General features: G+C 41.6%; 3 protein-coding genes across 3 annotated transcripts in view; 1 reads left to right on the top strand and 2 right to left on the bottom strand.

Moving 5' to 3' along the window:
- Nucleotides 1–1,770: 1,770 nt before the first annotated feature.
- Nucleotides 1,771–6,007, top strand: LOC102214275 (dynein light chain Tctex-type 3). The gene is made up of 5 exons (XM_005747157.2): nt 1,771–1,959; nt 3,425–3,466; nt 3,562–3,685; nt 3,803–3,880; nt 5,136–6,007. The coding sequence occupies exons 1-5, from the start codon at nt 1,933–1,935 to the stop codon at nt 5,210–5,212; spliced, it is 348 nt and encodes a 115-aa protein (XP_005747214.1). The 5' UTR covers nt 1,771–1,932; the 3' UTR covers nt 5,213–6,007.
- Nucleotides 6,008–7,140: 1,133 nt separating this feature from the next.
- Nucleotides 7,141–15,817, bottom strand: xk (X-linked Kx blood group (McLeod syndrome)). The gene is made up of 3 exons (XM_005747158.1): nt 15,325–15,817; nt 10,956–11,218; nt 7,141–9,183 (listed from the first exon to the last, which is right to left on the bottom strand). Exons 1-3 carry the CDS (start codon nt 15,567–15,569, stop codon nt 8,255–8,257), a joined length of 1,437 nt encoding a protein of 478 aa, XP_005747215.1. The 5' UTR covers nt 15,570–15,817; the 3' UTR covers nt 7,141–8,254.
- A 3,864-nt stretch (nt 15,818–19,681) lies between these two features.
- Nucleotides 19,682–22,093, bottom strand: part of LOC102214836 (lanC-like protein 3) — a 7,624-nt gene continuing 5,212 nt past the window's right edge. Inside the window, exons 3-5 of the mRNA XM_005747159.1 lie at nt 21,556–21,753; nt 21,263–21,470; nt 19,682–19,895 (exon numbers count right to left, since the gene is read on the bottom strand). Of these exons, the coding sequence (XP_005747216.1) occupies nt 19,736–19,895; nt 21,263–21,470; nt 21,556–21,753 (566 nt within the window). The 3' untranslated portion in view covers nt 19,682–19,735. The remainder of the gene's footprint in view (nt 19,896–21,262; nt 21,471–21,555; nt 21,754–22,093) is intronic.

The following is a 22,093-nucleotide window of genomic DNA, read 5'->3' on the forward strand; positions in this document are numbered from 1 at the left end:
GGCCGCAGGAGATGCCTGCTGTAGAGTGACTGTTTATTTACTAGTCTCACGAAGGACTGGGAGGGTTGATTATCTTTGGATAAAACACACAAATCAATATTAACAAGGCACACAACTTGTTTATGTCTGTGTGCCGCACACCTTTTGGTAAACAGTGCAGGAGTCTGAAATAAAAAGGATTTCTGGTTACATATAAAATGTCAAACACAATCTGACTCATCCATCCACACACCAAGCAGCTGTATTTGTCTGTTTTTGTACAACACACTGAGCAATCAGCCGCAAAATGGAAGTGAACTCTTTAATATAGTAACTCGTTAAAAAAACAGAACACCTACTGGGATCATTTGAAGGGTTAGAGATATGACTGAATAATAATTTAATCAAATTAAAAATGTTGCAACAAATCTGAAAAAATTAACAAATGCTTTTTGCCAGTCTGTGAAGCTGGGGGTCAGACACCCACCTTTACCCACAGCCCAGCCTTCATTGCTAGGCTCAGCCTTAGAGATGGCGCCGAGTTGAGTCGCTGCTCATTTGGCTCAGAAGGAGCTGCTTGAGGTGGTTCCCTCTGGAGGTTTTTCAGATATTTGCCCAACCTGGAAGAAACTCTGGGTTAGATCTAGAACCGACTGGGAAGGTCATTTATCTCATCTGGCACTGGAACCCCTCGGAATCCTGCAGGAGGAACTGGAAAGTGTTGCTGAAGAAGGGCGTCAACAACATCCTGTTTACCCTGCTGCAAAAAGTGACCCAAGGTCAGATAAGAGGAAGATAATGGATGGATGCTTAGCCATCATACCATTAAGCAAATGAAAATAATGCAGTATGATTGTTTTACAAGTAGGCTACAGCAAAATCCTATATGTAAAAGTAAAAAATGATCAGTCTAATAATTATTCTAATCAATTAGATCATTTGGCTTTTGTGCAATCTTCTTTGTTTCTCCCCCAATACTTGTTCTTAAGTTTTATCAATGAACACCAAACAGTTTAACACACACACACACAAAACAAAGTTGTGTGTAGTCTTTTCATTCCCAGTAACAAAGGGTAACACTTGGCTCAGAAGCTTTGATCCAACTGTGTAAAATACACTTTCTGGCAGTTACAAGGAACTTCTCCAGAAGGCTTTAATGCGCTGTGGTTGGGGAGGGGAGGCTTAAGAGGAAAACGCCAGGATTTTAACATTTTATCTTTATTTTAAATATCTCATTATGTTCTTTGGAAATCATTGTCCAGAACTTGGAAATCAATTGATGCTTCCTCCCTATCAGAATGGCACTTAATGCACAGATGAGAGAGAGAGAGAGATTTGTCTTGTGCAAAACAACAGGAGTGATATGTAGTCCATAACAAATCTTATACTGAGTCTCTCTCAGTCTATTAAATGTAGAGATAGGTTTGACCAGGGCTTCCTGCCAGTCATCCTTTATAAATGCTGTTTAAATCCATTTCACTTCATTTATGGGCAACATTTGGCAGCTTGTTTGCATCAGAGGATGTGAGTAGAGAGTGAAATGTGTAATGGTGTGTGGGATATTTTCAGCCCTTTGGACCGGAGCATCATTTAAACACCACAGCTTACCTGAGTGTTGTTGCTGACCATGTTTATCCCCCCAAAAAAGAATAGTAATATAATAAGTATAGTCATTTTTCTAACATATTTGATGAATCTTAGTCATCCTAAAGGTTTCACAAATGTTTTCTCCTCTTGTGTTTCTCAGTATAAAACGCTAAAACGCTTTTGTAATGTCTGAACTGAGCCACTGAGAGGCGATACAGAGAAAACAGAGTCCCGCTTCAGGCTGCGGGTCCAGCTCTTCTCTTCGCTCGTCATCCGCGAACAAGAGGAAGTGAACAGGAACAATAACAGCCGACACACCGGAGACCACAAAGAGGGCAGGCAGCAGTGTTATCTGTGACGGCAGCGATGGAGGAGTATAACTCTGGAGAGGAGGTACGGCTTTCTTTATGAGCGAAGTTCATCCAAAGGTCCGCAGCCAGCAGTAAACTTACAGCTAAATTAGCTAGCTGCTAGCTTAGCCTGTTAGCTAGGTGTGGTCCTGTTATCAGATTTATTTAAGGCGATAACATTTGTTTTAATTTAACCCAGCCTCAAATACAATGAAGGGAAAATGTGATCATGCAGTTAATCATCTGATATTAATATTAATAACAAATAATACAGCTTTCTCTATCCTCCTGATGCAAACATCCTTCATTGTGGTGCACTGACATTGCTTTCCAGGTCACAGGGATAGGAGACGAGGAGGCACAAATTGGAGAAATGAGAAAAGCCTTCAGGGGTGTCCAACTCCAGGCCTCAAGGGCCGGTGTCCTGCAGGTGTTAGATTTGTCCTTGATCCAACACAGCTGATTTAAATGACTAAATTTCCTCCTTAACATGTCTCGAAATTCTTTAGTGGCTGGTAATGAATAAATCGTTGATATCTAAAACCTGCAGGACACTGGTCTTTGAGGCCTGGAGTTGGACACTTCTGTGGTTTGGTCTCAAATCTCCATTATACAAAGCAATAAATCCTCTGCCACACAAACAGGAAGCGCAGTAGGACAAGAACTTCCTGCTCTCATTAAAAATAAAATAAAATGGTTATTAGTTACTTGCAGAGGTGAGGGCAAGCTGACTCATTTAGTAATACTTAGTTTAACTGTGATTTGATTCAAAAATGTAATTAATGCAACTTTAATTTCAAAGCAGAATGTCGACCTTAATGAGAGTTCAGTGGTGCGTTTATGGGCACGTTATTTTAGAGAAAATACACACGCATATAAAATTACCGAAGCGTGCATTTAAAAACAAAACAAAACAAATGAAACATGGACTTGGATTTCTATGTGATTTATTTAGGATGATTTCCAGTTCAGATTATTTTTACTCAGATTAAAATGAAGTCTTTAACTTTTTCTTTTTAAACCAGCCGCCTATGACATCACCAAGTTTAATCAAAATGTACTTTTTGAAGTTTTCGCCAGTGAATTGTCAGAAAACAAATAAAACATCCAGGATACAAATGCACGTCTCTGTCCCTCTGTGTCATAGGAGTTCATTTGTGCAGTTTTGCAGTTGAAACTATGACGTATCCTATGATATTGGTGTCAAAGTTGCCTGTAAAACAGATTTTGGTTTGAAATTCTCACTTGTCGTTTTTAATCTCGTGTACTGGGAAAAATATGATGAATTAAAAAGGGCCAAATTTCAGCCTGCCCTGTGTACTTCAAGGACCTGTAATGAGGACTATTTTTGTAGCATGAACATCAGATTTCGCGTCACTTGATTAAATATACGAAAATGACCGCACACAAAATCTGTTGATGTTGAGGGATTCAGGTGGAGGCAGTGATTGAACATTCATGGAATAACCCGGAGCCTCTTTGTGGTTCTTTTAAAACTGATCCTGCAGGTCGGCTTTAATCCCGATGAGATCAGTGTCTCGGTAAAAGAGGTATGTTCTCTAATCTTTGGAAACATTCATAATAAACAGTATTTTAAATGCAATCAGATGGATGGATGACTTCCCGTTTACTGATTTCATCTCAGTGCGTTGAAGGCGTCATCGGTGGAACAGATTATAACCAGAGTAAAGTCAACCAGTGGACGGCCAGTATAGTGGAGCATTCACTCACTCACCTGGTGAAACAAGGGCGGGCGTTCAAATACATAGGTGAGCAAGTCCCTGTGTTCGATAACGTGAGCTTCCAGGACATCAAGCTTATTTGTAGCGTTTGTGTGTGAGGGTAAGCATGTGTTTGTTGTAAAGCCGCTCTCTGATCTGTCCCAGTGAACTGTACGATCATGCAGAAGAGCGGCGCTGGGCTCCACACAGCCAACTCCTGCTACTGGGACACAGCCACTGATGGTGAGACACTCAAAAAAACAAACAAAGATTATTTCAAAATCATTTAAATCCAATATTTTTAATTGGAAGTGGCACAAATGATAACACATTAGAGTGATGTGCCACTTTTTCTCCTCCACATCCAAGAGGAGAAAATAATCAGTTTTATCTAGTGATTTTATTTATTTTTTTACTGATTTAAAACAAACAAAAAATAACCACAACAGTCAAAATACAGAGGTACTCAATCACCCACAGCATAAAATAGAGGAATGATCTTATAATAAAAATATAAGTAGATGGCCGGACCAGCATAGACCTGCCTGCAAGCAGATGAAATCATAATGAAACCTAAACGCGTTCTTGTAATTATTAATCCCATGGAGGAAATTAAAACTCCAAAAATATTTTCAGCACATGGAGCAACTTAACTGTTTGATCTACACTCTGGACGTCGTCACCAGTTACTGGACTTCTAATTTTTTCAGACTTTCATTAAAACTGAAACGTCCCTGTCGACAGGGAGCGCTCCTAAAGAAGTTTCTGGGACTGCTTCACCCACGACCAAGGTTCATGGAGAAGAGGATAAGTTAAAGGCTCAGTTTCCCACACATGGATTAAGCCTAATCTTAGAAAACTTTGATTATGATTGCCATTGAAAGAAGTTTTTAGTCAAGGACTAGGCTTAAATAGACTGGAGAGACTGATCTTTTATTCTTTTCTCTATGTAGCTTAGAAGTTGGTGAAGTTGTGCCAGAAACCTCCTTTCTGTTTTTTGTTTTCAAATGTTAGAATAAATCACATTTTCTTGCTATAATGCAGAATCTCCATTTAACCTTACATACACAGAAGCTGGAGAACCCACACAGGCTCAGAAAGCGCCCAGAGAGGGGGTGAATTCAAACCCAGGACCTCCTTGCTATAAGGCAACAGTGCTAACCACCACACCACTGTCCTGCCAATTTGGAGCTATAATTGTGGAAATAACAATAATAATAGTTAATATCCGTGTTTGCATTTTACATATGACACTGATGTTACATTTTGGATTAAACCGGGTTAATTAATTTATGAGAGGTGGGTTGTAACACCCCCCAACACTCAGACCAGATTTGCCTCCCTTATGTTGATGCATGGTGCCATGGTTGTTGGTCAGTTTTTTTTTTTAATCTATTGAATAACTTGCCCACAAAACTGGTTTATAAATGGAATCATAAAAACATGTATTTCATGTATGATTTGGAGTAATTTCCTCTGCTTGTCTGTGGGTTTTCAGGGAGCTGTACTGTCAGGTGGGAGAACCGCACCATGTACTGTGTGGTCAGTGTGTTTGCTGTAGCTGTGGCGCTGTGACAGCCCTGCGCCCACCTCTCCATCTTCGAACACTGTCATGTCTCAAACTTTGCTTGAATGACACTGAAGATCCTCTGATTATATACCCTCTGATAGACGCTGACCTACAAGTATCTATTTCTCCCTGCAGGCAGGAACAACAGTTTTGGTTTGTGAGTTGGCAGCCTGTGAGTACGTGCAGGTCTGACAGTGACAAAATGTTGTTTGGTCTGGACTGGAGTCATGATCTGCAAACTGTTTGGAAAGTACTTTTCAAACATGCTCAGGTGTTTTCTTTGGCCCAGAAGTACCACATGTTGACTGTATTTTTTTTCCTGTTGTGTAAAAACAGATGACTGCTCTTTGTGTGCAGCAGGAAGTTTACATTTGTGTTTTTGACTGAAATATCTGAACATTCATTGGATTGTTTCTTATTAAATTTAGCACTGATATTCATCCCTCAGGAAAAACTATTAATTTTTAATTTTAATTGATGACATTCCTTCAGTCTCAACTGTGCTTTGTGCTGCTAATTAGAAAATGTTAGCATGTTTGCAACTTTGTCTCCTTCACTATGTTCCCTTAATAGAAACTGAACTACGACTATAAGAAGCTTTGTATGTTAGAGAAGCTCTGTTTAAGTAATCACTACAGTATACTGTGTTTCTACTAGTCTATATTAATATTTTAATAAGTTATTGAAATGTTTAGACAAAACAACAGTGTTTTTCCTGTGATGCATTTAATGGTCAGTCCCTGTAACCAGGATTTTTTTTTCCTTTTCTTTTCTTTTTTTTTTTTTTTAAGATCTTCTGTATTACTGTTGAGTTCAAGACTGTTTTTGTTGAATTTTGTCCAATAAAGTCTTTAAAGATGTTCCACAGTGTGTTTTCGTGAGCACTGATAAAGAAGCTGAAGGCCAACACCTTTGGATGAGAGGATGGATTTAACCAGTGTTGGAGTAAAGCGTACACTCTAGTTTCTGGTCTCTTCATAGCACCACATTTGCTTAAACTTGCCTTCAACTCAGTGTAGCATATTTTTGTATACCACTTGGAGCATTGTGTATGCATTTCTGGCACTGCTCTGGAGTGATTCAGAGCGTACCTGGCTCAGAGAACTTTTCATATTAGTCATGTGGGGTTCCACAGGCCTCAATACTTGGGCCTCTGCTATTGGGAAGGATGACTGCTTCATTCAAATTTGAATTGAGTGTCTTGAGAAACTAAAAGCTTGGATAGCTCTAAATCTTAAGCCTAAGTCCTTAATTTTAAGAGGTGATTGTTTTTGTTTCTGATGTCACCGGTGGGACTTACCCTATGGCACAGTATGGATAACCTACTGTCACAAACTTTTGTTTTAGGATGGACAGCGGCTTTAGACCGGATGGTCAGATCAGTGCAGTGGTGAAATCCAGCTTCTTTCAGGTGAGACAGTTGGTGAAGATTAAAAAAAAACATTGTTGAAATCTAATTTTAAAACCATAATCCACATCTTTACCATGGGATTACTGTAATTCTTTGTATGTTGGTGTTAGCCAGTCCTCCCTGTCTCATCTTCAGCTGGTGCACAATGCTGCCACACACTTTTTAACTGAAACACAAGTTATTCTCAACATTTACGTCAAATTTATTTTTATTTCTGATTAAATATCCTGATTTTCTCTGTGTCCACCTCCACCCCACTGCAAAGTCTTTTATAAAGGGTGTGCCAATGCACCTTTGCTAAAGTAGATAATTAAGTAAACAGTGGGCGCCTTTAATTTGCATTTAGAGCATCCCACTAGCCACACAGATCCCTCCCAGGTCACTTCAGTAAGTCAGGATAGAGCAAAATTCACTAGTCATCTGCAAACGAGGATTTGCTAAAACAGGCAGTTTCACTGATCAACCACTAGAGGTCAGCACAGATTCACATTGCGTGACAGATCAAAATAATGCAAGACAATATTCACATATAAATATAAATTTAATTTCTTTTTTTTTAAAGTACGACTTCATATTTTCAGTGCCTCCTTTTGTGTCTCTATATGTTTGATGTGTATATTAATTTTTTTTGGCTTAAACAGTGCTTTTCTTATTTGTACAAACATAAGAAGCATTCATGTGATTCCCGAGGTCATCATCTCTCTGCAGACACGTTGCAAAAAGTAGTTAGTGCAAAAACAACCACAATCACATTCTCTCTTTCTCTTGCTTTCTTAGTACATTAAAGGTTGAAATAAGAATAAATACTTTTAACAGTTCAAAACACAGACTCTTTTTCAGTTAGATACAGTAAATGTTTCGCGTGCACTCAGTGTAAATTTTCCAACTAAAGAGACGGACAGACAGAAACACAGTTGACAGACATAATAGGCAAAAATAAGAAAAGGAAAATGCAAATACATCCAAACAAAGCACATCACTACAGCTGCTGCTGCTCAAAAAATGAACCAAACCACCAAAGTCCTTTCTTTTTTTGTGTAAACGTGCAAAAGTCATTGGGAATGTCCGTGCTTTACAGTAACAGTATGTCTGGCGATGGAACAGGCTCTTTTACAACGTGTGGCGATTAACATCTCATCATCAAACACGAGCACATCACGAAAGCAGCGCGTATTAATCTTAAAGCTCTTATTAAGGAGTACAAAAGCATAATTGTGGCCAAAAAAACCGGCTCTCCCCCTCCTCTGCAGAGTAACCAGTTACACCTCGTCTGAGGCTCCACACATGCACGCCTCCATGCCAAAGAGACACTAAATACAATCACTTCAAATGCATTGGCTCCTTGTGATCAGTAAATGCAGCATATACGTGGACACGGTCTCCGAACCTAAAGAAGAGAGTGAGGTGATGGTGCCTGTGGGTTTTTTCTTGGTTTTAAAGGCTGCAGGATGAATTGTTGGCATGTAGTCTGATAAGACAGGCTGCGCGTTTACAGCAAGGATAGCTCTCACGTTAAGGACACATTTGCTTCATGTAGAATTGCAATGGATGTATGAGGGATCCATGTGGCACTTAAAAAGATTAAAGAAGGTTAGATAATGTCCTCTTAATGGCACGTAAGAATAATTCTGATGCGTTAAACGGTGCAGGGTACACCGTGTCTAATGTCGCCATTTATTCCACCTCCTATGTTGCTGTCCATTTCGTTCGGCGTGTCGAAGGTGGTGTCATTGAGCATGTCATACGTCGTGTCGTTAGGCATGTCGTCTGTGCTGTCGCTGGCTGTGTCGTGGGGCCGCTGTGTGGCTGGCTCTTTTGGCGCAGATGGGGTCGGGGCCTCCTTCACCATGGGCCGGTTCTGTGGAGAGCCAGAGCTGCACATCAGGCAGAGAAGTGAGGAGCAATCCCAAAGGCCCTGGGTCATGCTGGAGGAGAAGAGCCTCCGACATGGGTGGCAGAATTGGTAGAAGACCAGCATGAAAAAGATGGCGATGGCGTAGGCTACCAGCAGCTGCAGCACCAGCAGCGGGGCACAGATGAACTTGTAGATGTCTGTTTTATAGATGTACCAGAGCAAGAGCAGTGAGGCATTTTCCACAAAACGCAACATGTAGTACACGGCCATGCGATACCAGTTCTGGGACTTGTTGATGAGGTCTGGGTCACTGAGTTTCACCTGCACGGCAGACCAGCAGAACATGTTGATGCCAGCATAGAGGAACGTGAGCATGCAAAGCACGATGGTGGTTCCCACTCTGGTCAGAGTTTTTTCTATATTCTCAGGGAAAGGGGAGTGGCTCTGCCAGAACAGGATCCAGGGGTAGAGGAAGAAAACGAGGAAGTTCAGCAGAACCACGGGCAGGATCCAAAGCTGGAGCACCGAACTGAACAGGACCAAAACCACAACGCGAGTGGCGATCTCAAAGCTTCGCCACAGGAATATGCAAACATAAGCCATAGGCCGGACGTCCACTTCATAGTCATCATATTTGATCTTGATGGCCAATATGTTGCAGCGCAGGGCTCCATACACAATGGACAGGAGGGAGATCACCATCAGTGTGCCTGACATGCAGATAGAGACAGAGTCATTTTTTTTAAAAAGTTGGAAAAAATAAAACAAACAAATCTGCCTATAAATCAGTGAAAGCACGTCTCCAGTTTAGGATACTTTGCAGCTCATTCCATGTAAACACTGCTTCGTTCCTGAAAAACTCTTCTACCAAGGTGAGTGTGTACATGAAGTACTGCGTTGCCAGATTTCTGAGAGAAAAAATATGATAATAGAGCTTTAAACTCACCATCTACTTTGTAAGGTACATCTGCTTAACTGGTAATTAAGATAAATATCTCAATCAATCAATCAATCAATCAATCAAAGCTTTATTCGTCACATGCAGGTTGCCCTGCAGTGAAATGGGACACACCCCCCCCCCCCCCGACCTTACACATACACATATAGCACAAACATTACATGGGGATACAGGTCGGAGATTGGTAGAATCACAGAAAAACACTGAAATGTACACTACAATGGGAAAGTACAAGAGGAAAAAAAGAGACCCCAACTCATGCTGTGCTTCCATGGTAGGACAGCATGAGAACAGGAAACAAAAAAACTCCTCTGCACAAAAAAGCACATAAATGTCCACAGCACAACATTGTGAAGACATGACAAGCCACAGGGGTGGGTGGGGGGTGAGGAGTAATCCGAAGCGAACACAGCAGCCGCCCTGCACAGCGCTACCATTCCAGCGCGGCACACAGACCCGCCGTGTTCCCTCGCAGGAAACAAGCATCGAAGGCGTTGGAAAGGGAGGGGGGATGAGTGCCTATCAGTGTAAGTCTAAGTGTATGTGTGCGCGTGTCCATAGTTCAGCGGTCGCATGCAGCAACTCAATTTAGGCATTCGTACACGATCAAAGCAACCTGCTGAAGTTAAACTAAGCATCAGAATGGAGAAGAAGGATGTTTGCGTTCGTTTTTCAGAAACTGCTAATCTACTGGGATTTTCTAACAACTGTCTCCAGGGTTTACAGAGAATGAAAACAAGAAAATATCCACTGATGACTATGAAAGCTGTCACACAGTGTTATCACTGCAGTGACGTTGGAGCACTGACAGAACGTCTCACTCAAGGACAGATATGACAGGCCACTGCAGACTCATTTCACAGCTGGAAGAAAACAGACGTCCTGTGCATATAAAAGAAGCTTGGTATGAGTTTAAATTTCTGCTGTCAAAATTACTATGTTTTCTGTAATATTCGAGAACAGTAATAAGGCTGACATTTTTAGTTTACACTCGCAAGAAAATAAAGATGGGATCTTAAATTGGCAGTATGAGTATAAATGACTATAGCAATATGGGACCATTATTTTAGGACAGATTTAAAATATGTAATTTAAGATTTTCATGTTTGGGCTATGACACAAAATAAGACTGAGATATTTATAAAATCTTTTATTTTGACCCAATTCAAAGACCAGATGTCCTAGTTTGACTGTTTGAACCCTTTACTCGATTTCTCCCAGGAATACTCAGGAATAGACCTGCTCACCCCCCCCACTCCACATACACAGAAACACACACAGCCTGGCTCCCTGTTGGCAAACAGAATCACCATTTTCCATCTTTAGTATCAGAGAGGCGGTTACATAACACCACTTTGACTCATGAAAACATCCATTCTCTCATTTCCAATATCGCACTTAGCTGATCAGCCCACATTGTAGAGGACCTGTGACGGACTCTTAGCAGAGCCGGATGGGTGGACGATCCATAAAACTGTCCGGTCCCACACAAACACACGCTTACATCATACGTGCTCCCCTCACCTCTTCCGATGGACACCCCTTGTTGCAGGACGCAGATGTAGAGCTGCAGCGTGAGCTGGGGGGCTGATCCCAGGAAGGCCTGAATGACAGAGGTGCGGGCAAAGGCCGCTCGGTGCGTAAACAGTTTCCCCTCTGCCTGCCCAACCTGCCGCTCCACCTCCTCTGCCTGACCCCTCCGGGGCATCTGCTTCTTTCTCGTGATGCTGACATAAGGCTCCTCCACGCGGCCCACGCTGCCGTAGATGCAGAAGGCCTCCAGACACCTGAAACAGGAGAGGAGATGAGCGTGGATTTTATCCACCTGATGAAAGTTGGATATATTGTACTGTCTCATTAACAACACACTAATCTAATAATTCAGCACAGTGTTGTAAAGGTAGATCTCTTTATTTAATTTAGAAACACTGACCAGCATAAGGCAAATGAACTGTGCTTATTTTTTAATGGCCATAACAGCTCTTTAAGGAAAGGACTCATTTTCCTTCTAAGGCCGATTTAGTCCATTTCTCTGCTTGCTGATTATGTAGTCTTGTGAGTTTATGTGAGGTTGTACTTTACAGGAAAAATGCTATTATTCAGAGCTTAAATTTGATGTAACATAAAGTTTATTACTGTTTATAATAAGTATAGCTTAAGAATACATATAGCTTATTCTGCGTATTAATTCAATGCTTGTTGCTCAAAATTATGAGCAGCTACAGAAGCCCAAAGAGCCAGGGGTAATTTTCATATGATCCTCATTTGGCTATCCATTATCTGTGTCAAATGAGGCCTCAATGACAGGACAGAGTCATGTATTGGCAAGTGCGACTGTAAAAACACTGAGGTGCATAGAGCGGGCAAAGCGCCAAAGGTTGAGGCAGCGTTGTCCTTGTCAAGCAGCGCTGATGCACAGCCGGTAAACAGCAAGTCGCAAGGATTTAGCCACAGGAGTGCTCAGGGACACACCGTTTATCAGCATGACTTACACTGAACAGACATGCTTAGTGAACGTGTCACTGAGTTAGTAAAAATAAACGACGTCATTCAAGGGTGAATATCAGTCTCGCGCTCTGTCTCTGCAGAGCAAAGCATGTTGTCGGGAATACCTGAACACCTGCAATCCCATGTAACTATTCGACTATTGGTGATGCAAAATCCTGCAGATGTTTTCATTAAACAACAGAATTGTGAAAAAAATGTGATCACAGCGCCAGATGGCTCGATTTCACTATTTTTAAAACTGCAACTCTCCTGGGATTTTCACCGCAGATGTCTCTAGAGTTTACTCAGAGACATCTGAGTAAAAAACAACCAAAAAACCCATCGTGTCAGCAGCAGTGCTGCAGACGGTGATGCCAAAACGGTCGGGCTGGATGGAGATAAGAAAAAGGTTACGGTGACTTAGATAACCACTCTTAACTGCTGAGCAGAACAGCATCTTGCAGTGAAAAATGAGTCCGATCCTGAGACTGAAGCTGAAGATGTCAGCTGAATACAAAAAAGCTGTGGCTTTTCTGTTGGGGGAGGGGTGGTGTTGTCTTGTCATCTTGGCACACTTTGGGCTCATTAATATAAATTAGCAATTGTTTCAATGCCACAGCCTATTTTAGTGTTATTACTGGACATGTGCAGCCCTTTAGAGTTCAGCATGTTTTTATGGCTGCTCCCAGCCTGTCACAGAGCAAAAGCAACCTGGATTCATTATGAACATCATGATGAGTTTAGTAAAATGTCTGTCAAGCTACCAGATCTGAATCCTGTAGAACAGCTTAAAGACGTCGTAGAACAGGATCCTTTAGCTGACAAAACTCATGAACTTATGTAACAGGATCATGTAAACAGCTGTTTACAACACTACAGGTCATATGATGAACTGCTGGCAGAATGATAGTCATATGCTTCAGTCACTCGTGTGTATTTGAAATCAGCATTTGCTCTCTTTTACCACAGTCTTTGGTCTCCACCAGCTCGCGAGGAAAACATCTGCTTTGGATTCATATTACAAGTGACCCAGTTCACTTGGTTATTTCACGTTTCTTGCTACGAAATATAGCAGTTATAACCACTATTTTTATATCCCCGATGACAGGTTGGGACACGTCACTTTATAAAGACTTCTGATGCACATCCAGTCATTTTGCTCTACAAGCAGGCCTGAAATACCACAGAAACTGCTCACTTCACAAAAGAAAAAAACAAGATTTCTCCAAATAAGCTTTCAAGAGTTAAAAGGTCATTTCACTCCCAGATCAGCTCTGCGTATTTGTCCCTTTAGCCTATGAGGCCTCTGTTCCCATTCATCTAGCAACATTTAGATTTTTGACCTGTAACATTACTGCAGAGTCACGAGTATTTAAAAAAAATGTTATTGGAGGTTTAAATACATCTTAAGGATAATTTGTTTAATAATTTTGCATACGCCCATTTAAAAATCCCACATCTATGCAATTTTTTGAAGCTTTTGCACTTGTTTAAGTTGTACATGAGCTTTAAATTATTTCGAGTTGCAGAAAAGGCGGAAGTAGACTTCTGTTATTTTGACAAACTACTCTTCAGCAACACTTTAGTGTTAAATAGATTAAAGAGCACTTCTCTTTAGGGCGACAACAGAAGAAATGATTACACCCAACGCAGACTTGTGAGAGATTTAAATACTTTCTCTGATGGTGACACACATCAAAATATCAGAGGTGTTGTTTTGGGAAGTCAAGAGGAGGAAGTGCTGCTGTGCTGTCTGCAGCAGAGAGAGAGAGACATTCCCCGGTCTGCTGTCAGAGATAAGGAGAAGGAGCCAGCAGTGACATGTGCTATTCTTAGATCTGGTCTTCACCGAGGAAGGATGTAGAGGTCTGAACAGTAATCATTTGAATGCAGTCGGGAGGGTAGGGAGGCTGTGCTGCTCAGTACGACTCTATTCACGAGCTGAATCATGAGGAGGCATAATTACCGTATGTGTGGCTGCAAATACTGGTTGTTTAGATTGTCAGGATTGCCTGTCACAGTTGTTATTAATATGGTCTATTAATTTTAGAAAATAGCAAAAGCTTGAATTGAATGAGGAAGATTAGAAAAACACCCATGAGTTTAATCAACTGCTCAAATAACCGATCTTAAAAAATAATTACTTGTTAAATCAGCTTGTTTTGTCCGACATGATACATTTTCACAGTTGAGAAACCAGTTGTGCATTTTAGCTCAGAAAGGACTTAAAGAGTGAGTGATAAAAACAGATGTGATACTATGAGCATGTGGAGTTGCACTTCCATAGTCGTCATCATCATTCATGGCATGAGTCTGACCTTTAGGTCAAATGAAAGATAGGATTTCCCTCTGAAGCCTTTCTAGGTTTAAGTTACAAAAACAAAAGTCTATTTCGATTTTAATAATGGAAACACCTTTAATGCTTAGTCTTTACCACTGCAGATCAGTCGCTGGGTTCTATTGTTTACTTCCCTTTGGGCAACTACTAAAATGATTTGCGTTTGTGATGAAACTGCTGATCAGTTCCCAAATGACTAATCCAAAATTTCTGGTTTATCGAACATAGGAAAAAGAGGAGAAACGTACCAACCCATAACATAACCAACTTTGAACTAAGACAAGAGCAAGTCTTCACATTTCATCACTGAATCACACACATAGTCTGTAAATCACTATTCTGTCCACCTGGAAATGAATTAATCAACCAACTGCAAACCATGAGTGGGCTTTAATGAGTTTACCAGAGTCAGATTTCCTGCTGTTTGTATGTTTGATAGCAGTTTCATCTCTGTGTGTACAGCAGGGATGCTTTCTATGTACAGGATTGGGCTCAGGCTTATACAAAGAGGAAGACCGGGCCTATTATGATTTAAAGGTTTCTCCGTGAGTGTGGAGCGACTCCAGTTAGGCTTCATAACGATGATTTAATGTCCTTTCAGTCAGAACAGTCATGAATAAATCAGCTTTGCCCGAACGATCATGGCTGAAGGTGATCAAACTGGTAGAAGACCTTATTGTACTGTAAGTGCTTTGGCTCAGCAGCCTGCCAGCTGTGTATATATGTAACATATATCGATCAACAGTGGCAACATTGATCAGCCTTTTGCTTCCGAGCTGAACAACACGGACATACAGCACATCATGCGCCAGTATGTATGGAGCCAACCAGACAAAAGGCGAGAGAAAATGAAAACAACAGCATGTGCGCAATGCATTCATCGCACCATCTGTAAGCAGCTTATGCGCTGGCAGGCCTGGCATGTTTTTAAGAGGAAAAAAAACATCCGTGGGCACGACACCTGTGGGAGGTAAGAGACATGCCCTCGGCAGAACACAGTGGACACTGTGGATACAATGGGATCCAAGCTCCTGTTTGACAAACGGAGGTAAACATGTCAGCACTGACCTGACGATGGGACCGAGCTGCAAGATGTGCAACAGCAGAATGAGCGGTCTGTCTCTGCTCAGGTCCCGGTGGATGAAGGTGAGGGTGAGCTGCACGAGCACGGACGGTACGAGCGTGAAGAGGAGCGTGAGCCCCTGCCAGATCTGGTCTCCGGCGGAGCGGTACGTGGAGCTGAGGTACAGCGCTGCCGTGGTCTCGGCCGTGAACAGAGACACCGACACAAAGATGGAACTGGGGAATCGCATCCTCACTCACTCCGCCATTTGGGGAATGCGGCGCGCTGCTTCGCTCAGAGTCTGCACGTCCATAACGAAACCACCGAGTCGTCGGTTGGAGTGTTGGAGGAACGCCGCCGCAGGAGCAGCAGCTTGTCTGCGATATGTGAGGCAGGCGGGACAGGTTCACAGCCAAGTGTTGTCCCGGGGAGAGACTGCTGGGGGCGCAAGAAGCGCTGCGCTCTCCAGTGCGCACTGAAGCGCCAGTCAACGAGACGATAACGCCCCGAAGACTGATGTTATAATGGTGGTGCAAACATCTGCAGGGCCATGAGGCTAAGAGTTTCAATTGCAATTCACTAACCAGCTTACTCATTTTTTGGACAATTTCACAGGCCTACTAATCTATCCAGCATGGAGCCAGAAAGCCCAAATACTAATGTCACGTAAAATTAAACAAAAAACAAACAAATAAACAACAACCATGAGCTATGACTAGTCTGTAAGGAAGGAAAAGCTTACAATTCAAACGTGACACAGGAAACTGTCTCTACGTAACACAGTCGCAAAGCTGCTTTGACGCCCCCAAATCATAATGTTCCTCTGCTGCAGTGAAGTTGTGACAGAGGCTAAAAACATTTGAAACTGTACGAGCACACACACTACTGTAACTGTATATGAGAAAAATAAGGAACACATAAGTCAGCTTTAAATAAACCTGACACTGTACACATTCTCGGTGTCTCCTGTCACCAGCAAGCTGGTCCAAATTTTTTGAAAGGGTTTCATTCAGACAGCGCTGACCTAAAGAACCTGCTGATTAGTCGTGGAAACGACACAGGTGGGACACCACCTCCGCGCAGGAAACACACTAACTCAGGCTGGAAAATCCCCAGACACTTCCACGGACCATGACAGTTTCAGTGAATCAATGTTCTGATGGCTGCTTACAGCAGTAGCGCACCATGTTGCACAGTTTAAATTATCTCACACTAGTTTCTTGAACGGGACAGTTCACTGCACTCAAATGGCCTCCACAGTCCTTTGGCATGTGTTGCAATGTGAGAATCACATTATGGATGTGCAGCTGACAAATCTGCAGAAAGTGTGCGATATTATCATGTCAATATGGACCATAATCTCCGAGGACTGTTTTCAACATCTTGTTGGATCTGAAGTCAAAATAGGGTCCAATATTAGCAAGGTGTACCTAATAAAGTGGCCAGAGAGTGTACATGTATGTGGGATATGACCAAGATGAGACCTATGTTGTTTTTGGCACTTACAGCTCAGTTAAAGTCCTGGCAGGAACAGGTGTGACTTGACATCTGGCCCATGTAAGGTGAAAATGTGCTTGCACTGAGGCAGCTGAGCTCACCCACATAACAGCTGTGGCCCACTACATGTGTGGGCCGCAGCTGGACCAAATACTCACCTCTAAATAGCCTGTAGTGCTGGAGTTTAATACTGATGAGAAAGGTTCAGACATTTTATTGAGACTCTGTTCTAGACGACATTAAGAGCCTCTAACCCACGTTAAGTATTAATATCTTCACATTGTCTTCAACACTCCTATAATGGATTAAAATAAAGGTAAAATATAAAATAAAAGATGTAATAGTGTAGTTTTTATCTGCTCAGAATACGCAGCTTCCATTAAATTACAAATGTTTATAGGCTGCAACAAAGCGAAGCGTCCTTCTCCTCTTATGCTCTAAAAGCCAACTGTTCAGTGCCTCTACCAATATCAGGGACTAAGCAGCCATTAACATACAGGCACAAGTGTAATGATTTCCAAAATATGGGTTTTATTTTACCCCACAAACAACAAAAATAATGTCAGATATACACAATCACATAAATAAGCCATTTTAAGAAATAAATGGGCACTGAGAGGTTCAGCTAAATACAACGGCACTAAAAAATAATGGCTAACAAAATTAAATCAGCTGAATGTATATATTAACTGAGTAAACAATTTTAAATGCAAAAGGAGAAACAACAGGAACAAAAACTACATTTAATTTTGTAAAAAACAAAACAAAAACCTGTTACCCCCCCATGTGGTCATAAAAGATGGTTAAGTCCATTTGTTTCACCTTTGGACTTAAACTAGCTCCATCTTCAACCTCCACTTTTGCTCTAACCTTAAAGACTGCAGCAGGAGCCAGGTTGATAAAAGAACCCCCCAAAACTGAAATATAATTAGTGCAACCTATACATACTTGCTATAAAATACTGTTAAAATGTTGTAAAACAAGTGTGTACAGCATCATTTATTTATCTATATGAACCTCACTGACAGCTGTTGTGCGGTTGTGGACCAGCACATCCAAGCTCGATGGTTCCAGCGCTGAAAAGCATAAAAATACATTTGAAAAAGTGTAATATTTTTCTATTGCAAGGACTGATCCACTCACAAGGAGATTTTTTTTCTCTGTCACATTGTTCATAAAGCTGCATTGAAAAAGCTGATAAAATATTACAGCAATTAAAAGTCATCAGTTTTTATGCAGTCTCCAATAACAGATCCTCATCAATCACCAGTGGACGCTTCGGTTCTGTGTTTTCATGTATTGAGTGTCTTTTCCTGCAAGGCCTTTCCCTTGAATAAAACACCAGTCATCTCTATTATTTTGTCATCTGGACACTTTATTGGTATCAATAATCCAGTAGCAGGTATTGTTTTAAACAGCTTGGATTGCAAATGAAAAACAGCAGCACACATGTACGGCTTGTAAATGTTTCACAACTGGCTCAGTTAAAGTTGGGAAACTGCTTTGGTTTGCTGTTATTCGCAGGCAGTTTTTTTTAATCAACATGAGCCACATGTTCATATAAGCTTCCCAAAGCATCTTCAGTTTCCTGTATTCTCTGCCTTCTTATTCTCTGAGAGAAGTGATATCATATCTGAAAGCTAGACATTTGTTTGTAAAGCCTCATTTGCGCATTTAGCTCAAGAAATTCACCACAGAAAGAGTCGCCTCAAGAAACGGACTGAGTTGGACGAAGAGTGAAATTCTCACATCGGCAGCACACTTTGTTCTTTTCTCCTCCGTCTCCATCACAAAAGTACAGACTAACTTATTGTTTATCTGTAGGGTAAAAGTTGAAACCAATCACAACATATTGATCACTTTGAAAGTACCCACACAGTAGCTAACAGTTTTGAAATATTAATAAACACAAATGGCTGTCACACTGGTACAAGGCATAACCTCAGCTTCAGCAGGTGAGAACAGCACAGCGGAAACAAAGTGTTACTTTTATGTCGATAAACAGTTGCATCCCTTCTGTACCTCCCCACCCAGCTTTGATGATCTTTATAGTTTGCGATTACGTAAAGACGTGAACTCAAAGGTCTGCGATATGTGACGCTGAGCTGGTGAACTGGTAGAAAAATTTTAAAGGCATTTATGTGACACTCGTTTTTCTGTTTGCAGCTTTTTTGTGTGTGTGACTGGGGTGTGATTGCCTTTTACTTTTATGTGTAAGTAGCTTGTGTGTTTCTGACCTGAGAGCAGCATCTTGGAAGAATATCTCAGTTTCTCATCTCTGTACTTTAGTGCTGGGCTCCTTTCTTAGAGTGACCCTGATAAAGCAGACGACAACACAGACGGAACAATCTGGGCGCTTTGGGTGATGTAAACAAGAAGTACAGCTTAGTGTTAGCGGAGTCAGTGAGTTAGTTGTGGCCGCGTTGTTTTTAGCCTACATTTGTTTACACCATTAAAAATATTGCACTGTACCCATGGATGCACTCACGACTATCACTGCATTACTTTTACGATACAGAAGCAAACTTGATGATTCCCAGACGAATCTGGAGTTACAAGAAGCATCTTTGTTTTTTGTTATTTGTCCCCAAGCAGATTTATTGATGTATACGCCCAACGGACATCTCATATAGACCTCCATCACTAGTGACAACAATGGACAATGTTTTTGTGAGTGCCATGCATCAGATAAAGCCTCAAAGCTCAACATTCAAACAGAAAAAAGACAATTTTTCTACAGCAACTTTCCTCTGTGTGATATTGATCTAAAGCCCAAACAAAAAACATTCATCCCTCCACTCTCGTTCTGATCACAATATCAATCCTGACTCTAAAGTTTCTATAAGTTGTTTAGCGATTTCACTGGGAAAGGGACGGGGTCTGTTCAGGTCAGTGAACAGCAGTAACCTTTCAGTCCATTCACACAAAGACACTGAACAGAGGGAACTCTGACTGGTCTGGCTGCAGGAGGTCGACCAGGAAACAAACGGTCCCCGACAGGCCTTCGAACAGACTGTAGATCCTGGTAACTGAGCGAGAGCCTGCCTTGAATTCCTCAGTGAAGAGGAACTCTGCAAACCTGTGTGGACAAAACAAGAATGGAGACACAATAAAACACAATGTGAAAGCAGCATGTCCAGAACTGAGCTATAACTTCTTGTAGAGATCAGGAGTGCACCTGAAGTTTCGGAACCTCCTTTTAAGACAATAAATTTACACAATGTGGATAAAAGCATTGGGCCACACCTCTTAATCTTTGATTTCAGGTGTTTTCAGTGCCACAGGTGTATAAAATCAAGCACTTAGCCACGCAGTACAACTTAAACAAACATTTGTAAAAGAGTAGGTTGTTTCAAAAGAGGTCATGACATTGAAGCATGGTGCTCTAACAGGATGTCATCATTGCAACAAGTCAGTCTGTGAAATTTCTTCCTACCAAGATATTCCACAATCAACTGTAAATGTTATTGCTGCTAAAAGGGCAAGCAGATCATGTAAAGTCACAGACCTGATATGCATATAGTGTAAAAGTCACATGGCAACGGCTGCTGTAGATGTAGATAATGCGTGTTTGTCACTGCTGCTAATGTAAAAACATGACCCACATGTATGAAGCTTTTGTGATGAAACAGTTTTTGTGATTCTTGTTATGCCCAATGTGTTTTTTTCAAACATTTAAGAGTTAGAAAAGATTGATGCCGCACTCGTTGTGTTATACATGTAGCAAAAGCCAGGAAGCCTAGCTTAGCATTAGCACTGCAAATAAACCAAAGCAGACAGCTTGGCTTTGATAAGGTAATATAATAAAGGTGAAATAATTCACATGCCAGGACCCCTAAAGCCCTTGAAATGTGTCCAAAAATCAAAGTGTAAAAATGACAGTTCACTGTTTAATGGCCAGGCTAGCTGGTTCCTCCCATGTAACTCTGTGCTACGTTATGCTAACTGTCTTCGGTCAGCTTCAAATAGACACGAAGACAGGACCATTGTGTCAATTTACTCATCTAATTCTTGACAAGCAAAAGTTCTCAAAATTTTAAGCATTTCCTTTAAATCACCAGCAATTTTACACACACCAGATAATGCTGAATACAGCCTGAATATTCCCACTATTTTGGTTTTACAAAGCCATTAATCACATCTATGTTACACTTCTTAATAGCAGACATGGTTGAAACCCTGGCATCATCTTCCTGGTAGAAACTGGATGCAGTAGACCTGTAGAAACCAAACTATAGATGGTTAGATGTTAATGTTACCAAACCCTGAATTACACACTGCTCTCACATAAGCTGCCTTGATGGTTTGAAGTACCTCAAACCAATGTCAGGTCAGCTGTCATTTTGAAACTATTTATTCAAACTTGATGTTGACAAAAAACAGTTATTCAATATCAAAATGTTTGCTGGGTTGTTGCAGCTCCCCAGAAAAGGAGGGCTTTCTTGCCTCTGAGCACGGTAGATGTATTTGGAGTTGCCTGTGAGCCGATAAAGCAGGAGGAAGACATATGCGCTGCCTGCAACTCCGTGACAAATCCCAGGACCTTTCTTCAGCAGACCTTTCTGCCATACGAGTTCTCCACTTCTAATGCATTTATCCAAGTACTGTGGCTTCTTATTGATCAGATAGGCTTTTGCGAAAAGGTACGCCACACCTGTAAGAGACAGGACAGTGTAGCAGTGGGGCTCTAAACCACGGGACAGGAACAGGATGATGGGCATTAACAGCTCTGAGCTTACCCGGGGCTCCGTGGCACCAGTGCACCAACTCATTCTCCCTTTCGATGATGGCTCCCAGCTCTGCAGGCCAGTTACAGTTTTGCTCCTGGTTCATGAGGAAATCAACACTCTGCCACACCAGATCCTTTTCAGCCCCACTGAGCATGTCTTGGTAGCTCAACAGCATCTGCAGCACAGATGAAAGGCCGTGGGCTGCGCCTGACAGAGGAGGGAGGGCGAGGTGTGTGGGGAGGGTCGCACATGCACAAACAAAATCAGGCATGCAGGAAAACACCATGCCAGGCACACAGACAGACACCACCCAGAGCACAAAAGCGCAAACGCTCACAGAGCACAACGGGAGGACTTGTTTTTGTTCCATTCTAATCCGGAGCTCACTGTACATATTTGACAGTTATAGGTGACATAAAGTCCTATTTTCCAGCACTGAGGAAATACATCAGCAGCCCGAACTTGATGCAAGAACAGGGAAGTGTCCGTCAGCTACATGACATCTGGCCCACAAATAGAATGCTTCAAAACTAGAGATCACTTCGTC

The sequence above is a fragment of the Pundamilia nyererei genome, unplaced genomic scaffold (genome assembly GCF_000239375.1).
Source record: "Pundamilia nyererei isolate P.nyererei 1_Seehausen unplaced genomic scaffold, PunNye1.0 scaffold00190, whole genome shotgun sequence".
Classification (NCBI taxonomy): domain Eukaryota; kingdom Metazoa; phylum Chordata; class Actinopteri; order Cichliformes; family Cichlidae; genus Pundamilia; species Pundamilia nyererei.

What these genes read in the sequence shown, in the direction of transcription:
- LOC102214275 (XM_005747157.2), top strand. Translation starts at nt 1,933, where the DNA reads ATGGAGGAGTATAACTCTGGAGAGGAG. An exon ending in GCGGGCGTTCAAATACATAG is followed by an intron (nt 3,686 to 3,802) that starts GTGAGCAAGTCC and finishes GATCTGTCCCAG; the next exon opens with TGAACTGTACGATCATGCAG. An exon ending in CTGGGACACAGCCACTGATG is followed by an intron (nt 3,881 to 5,135) that starts GTGAGACACTCA and finishes GTGGGTTTTCAG; the next exon opens with GGAGCTGTACTGTCAGGTGG.
- xk (XM_005747158.1), bottom strand. Translation starts at nt 15,569, where the DNA reads ATGCGATTCCCCAGTTCCATCTTTGTGTCGGTGTCTCTGTTCACGGCC. An exon ending in CAGCTCGGTCCCATCGTCAG is followed by an intron (nt 11,219 to 15,324) that starts GTCAGTGCTGAC and finishes CTCCTGTTTCAG; the next exon opens with GTGTCTGGAGGCCTTCTGCA. An exon ending in AGGGGTGTCCATCGGAAGAG is followed by an intron (nt 9,184 to 10,955) that starts GTGAGGGGAGCA and finishes TCTGCATGTCAG; the next exon opens with GCACACTGATGGTGATCTCC.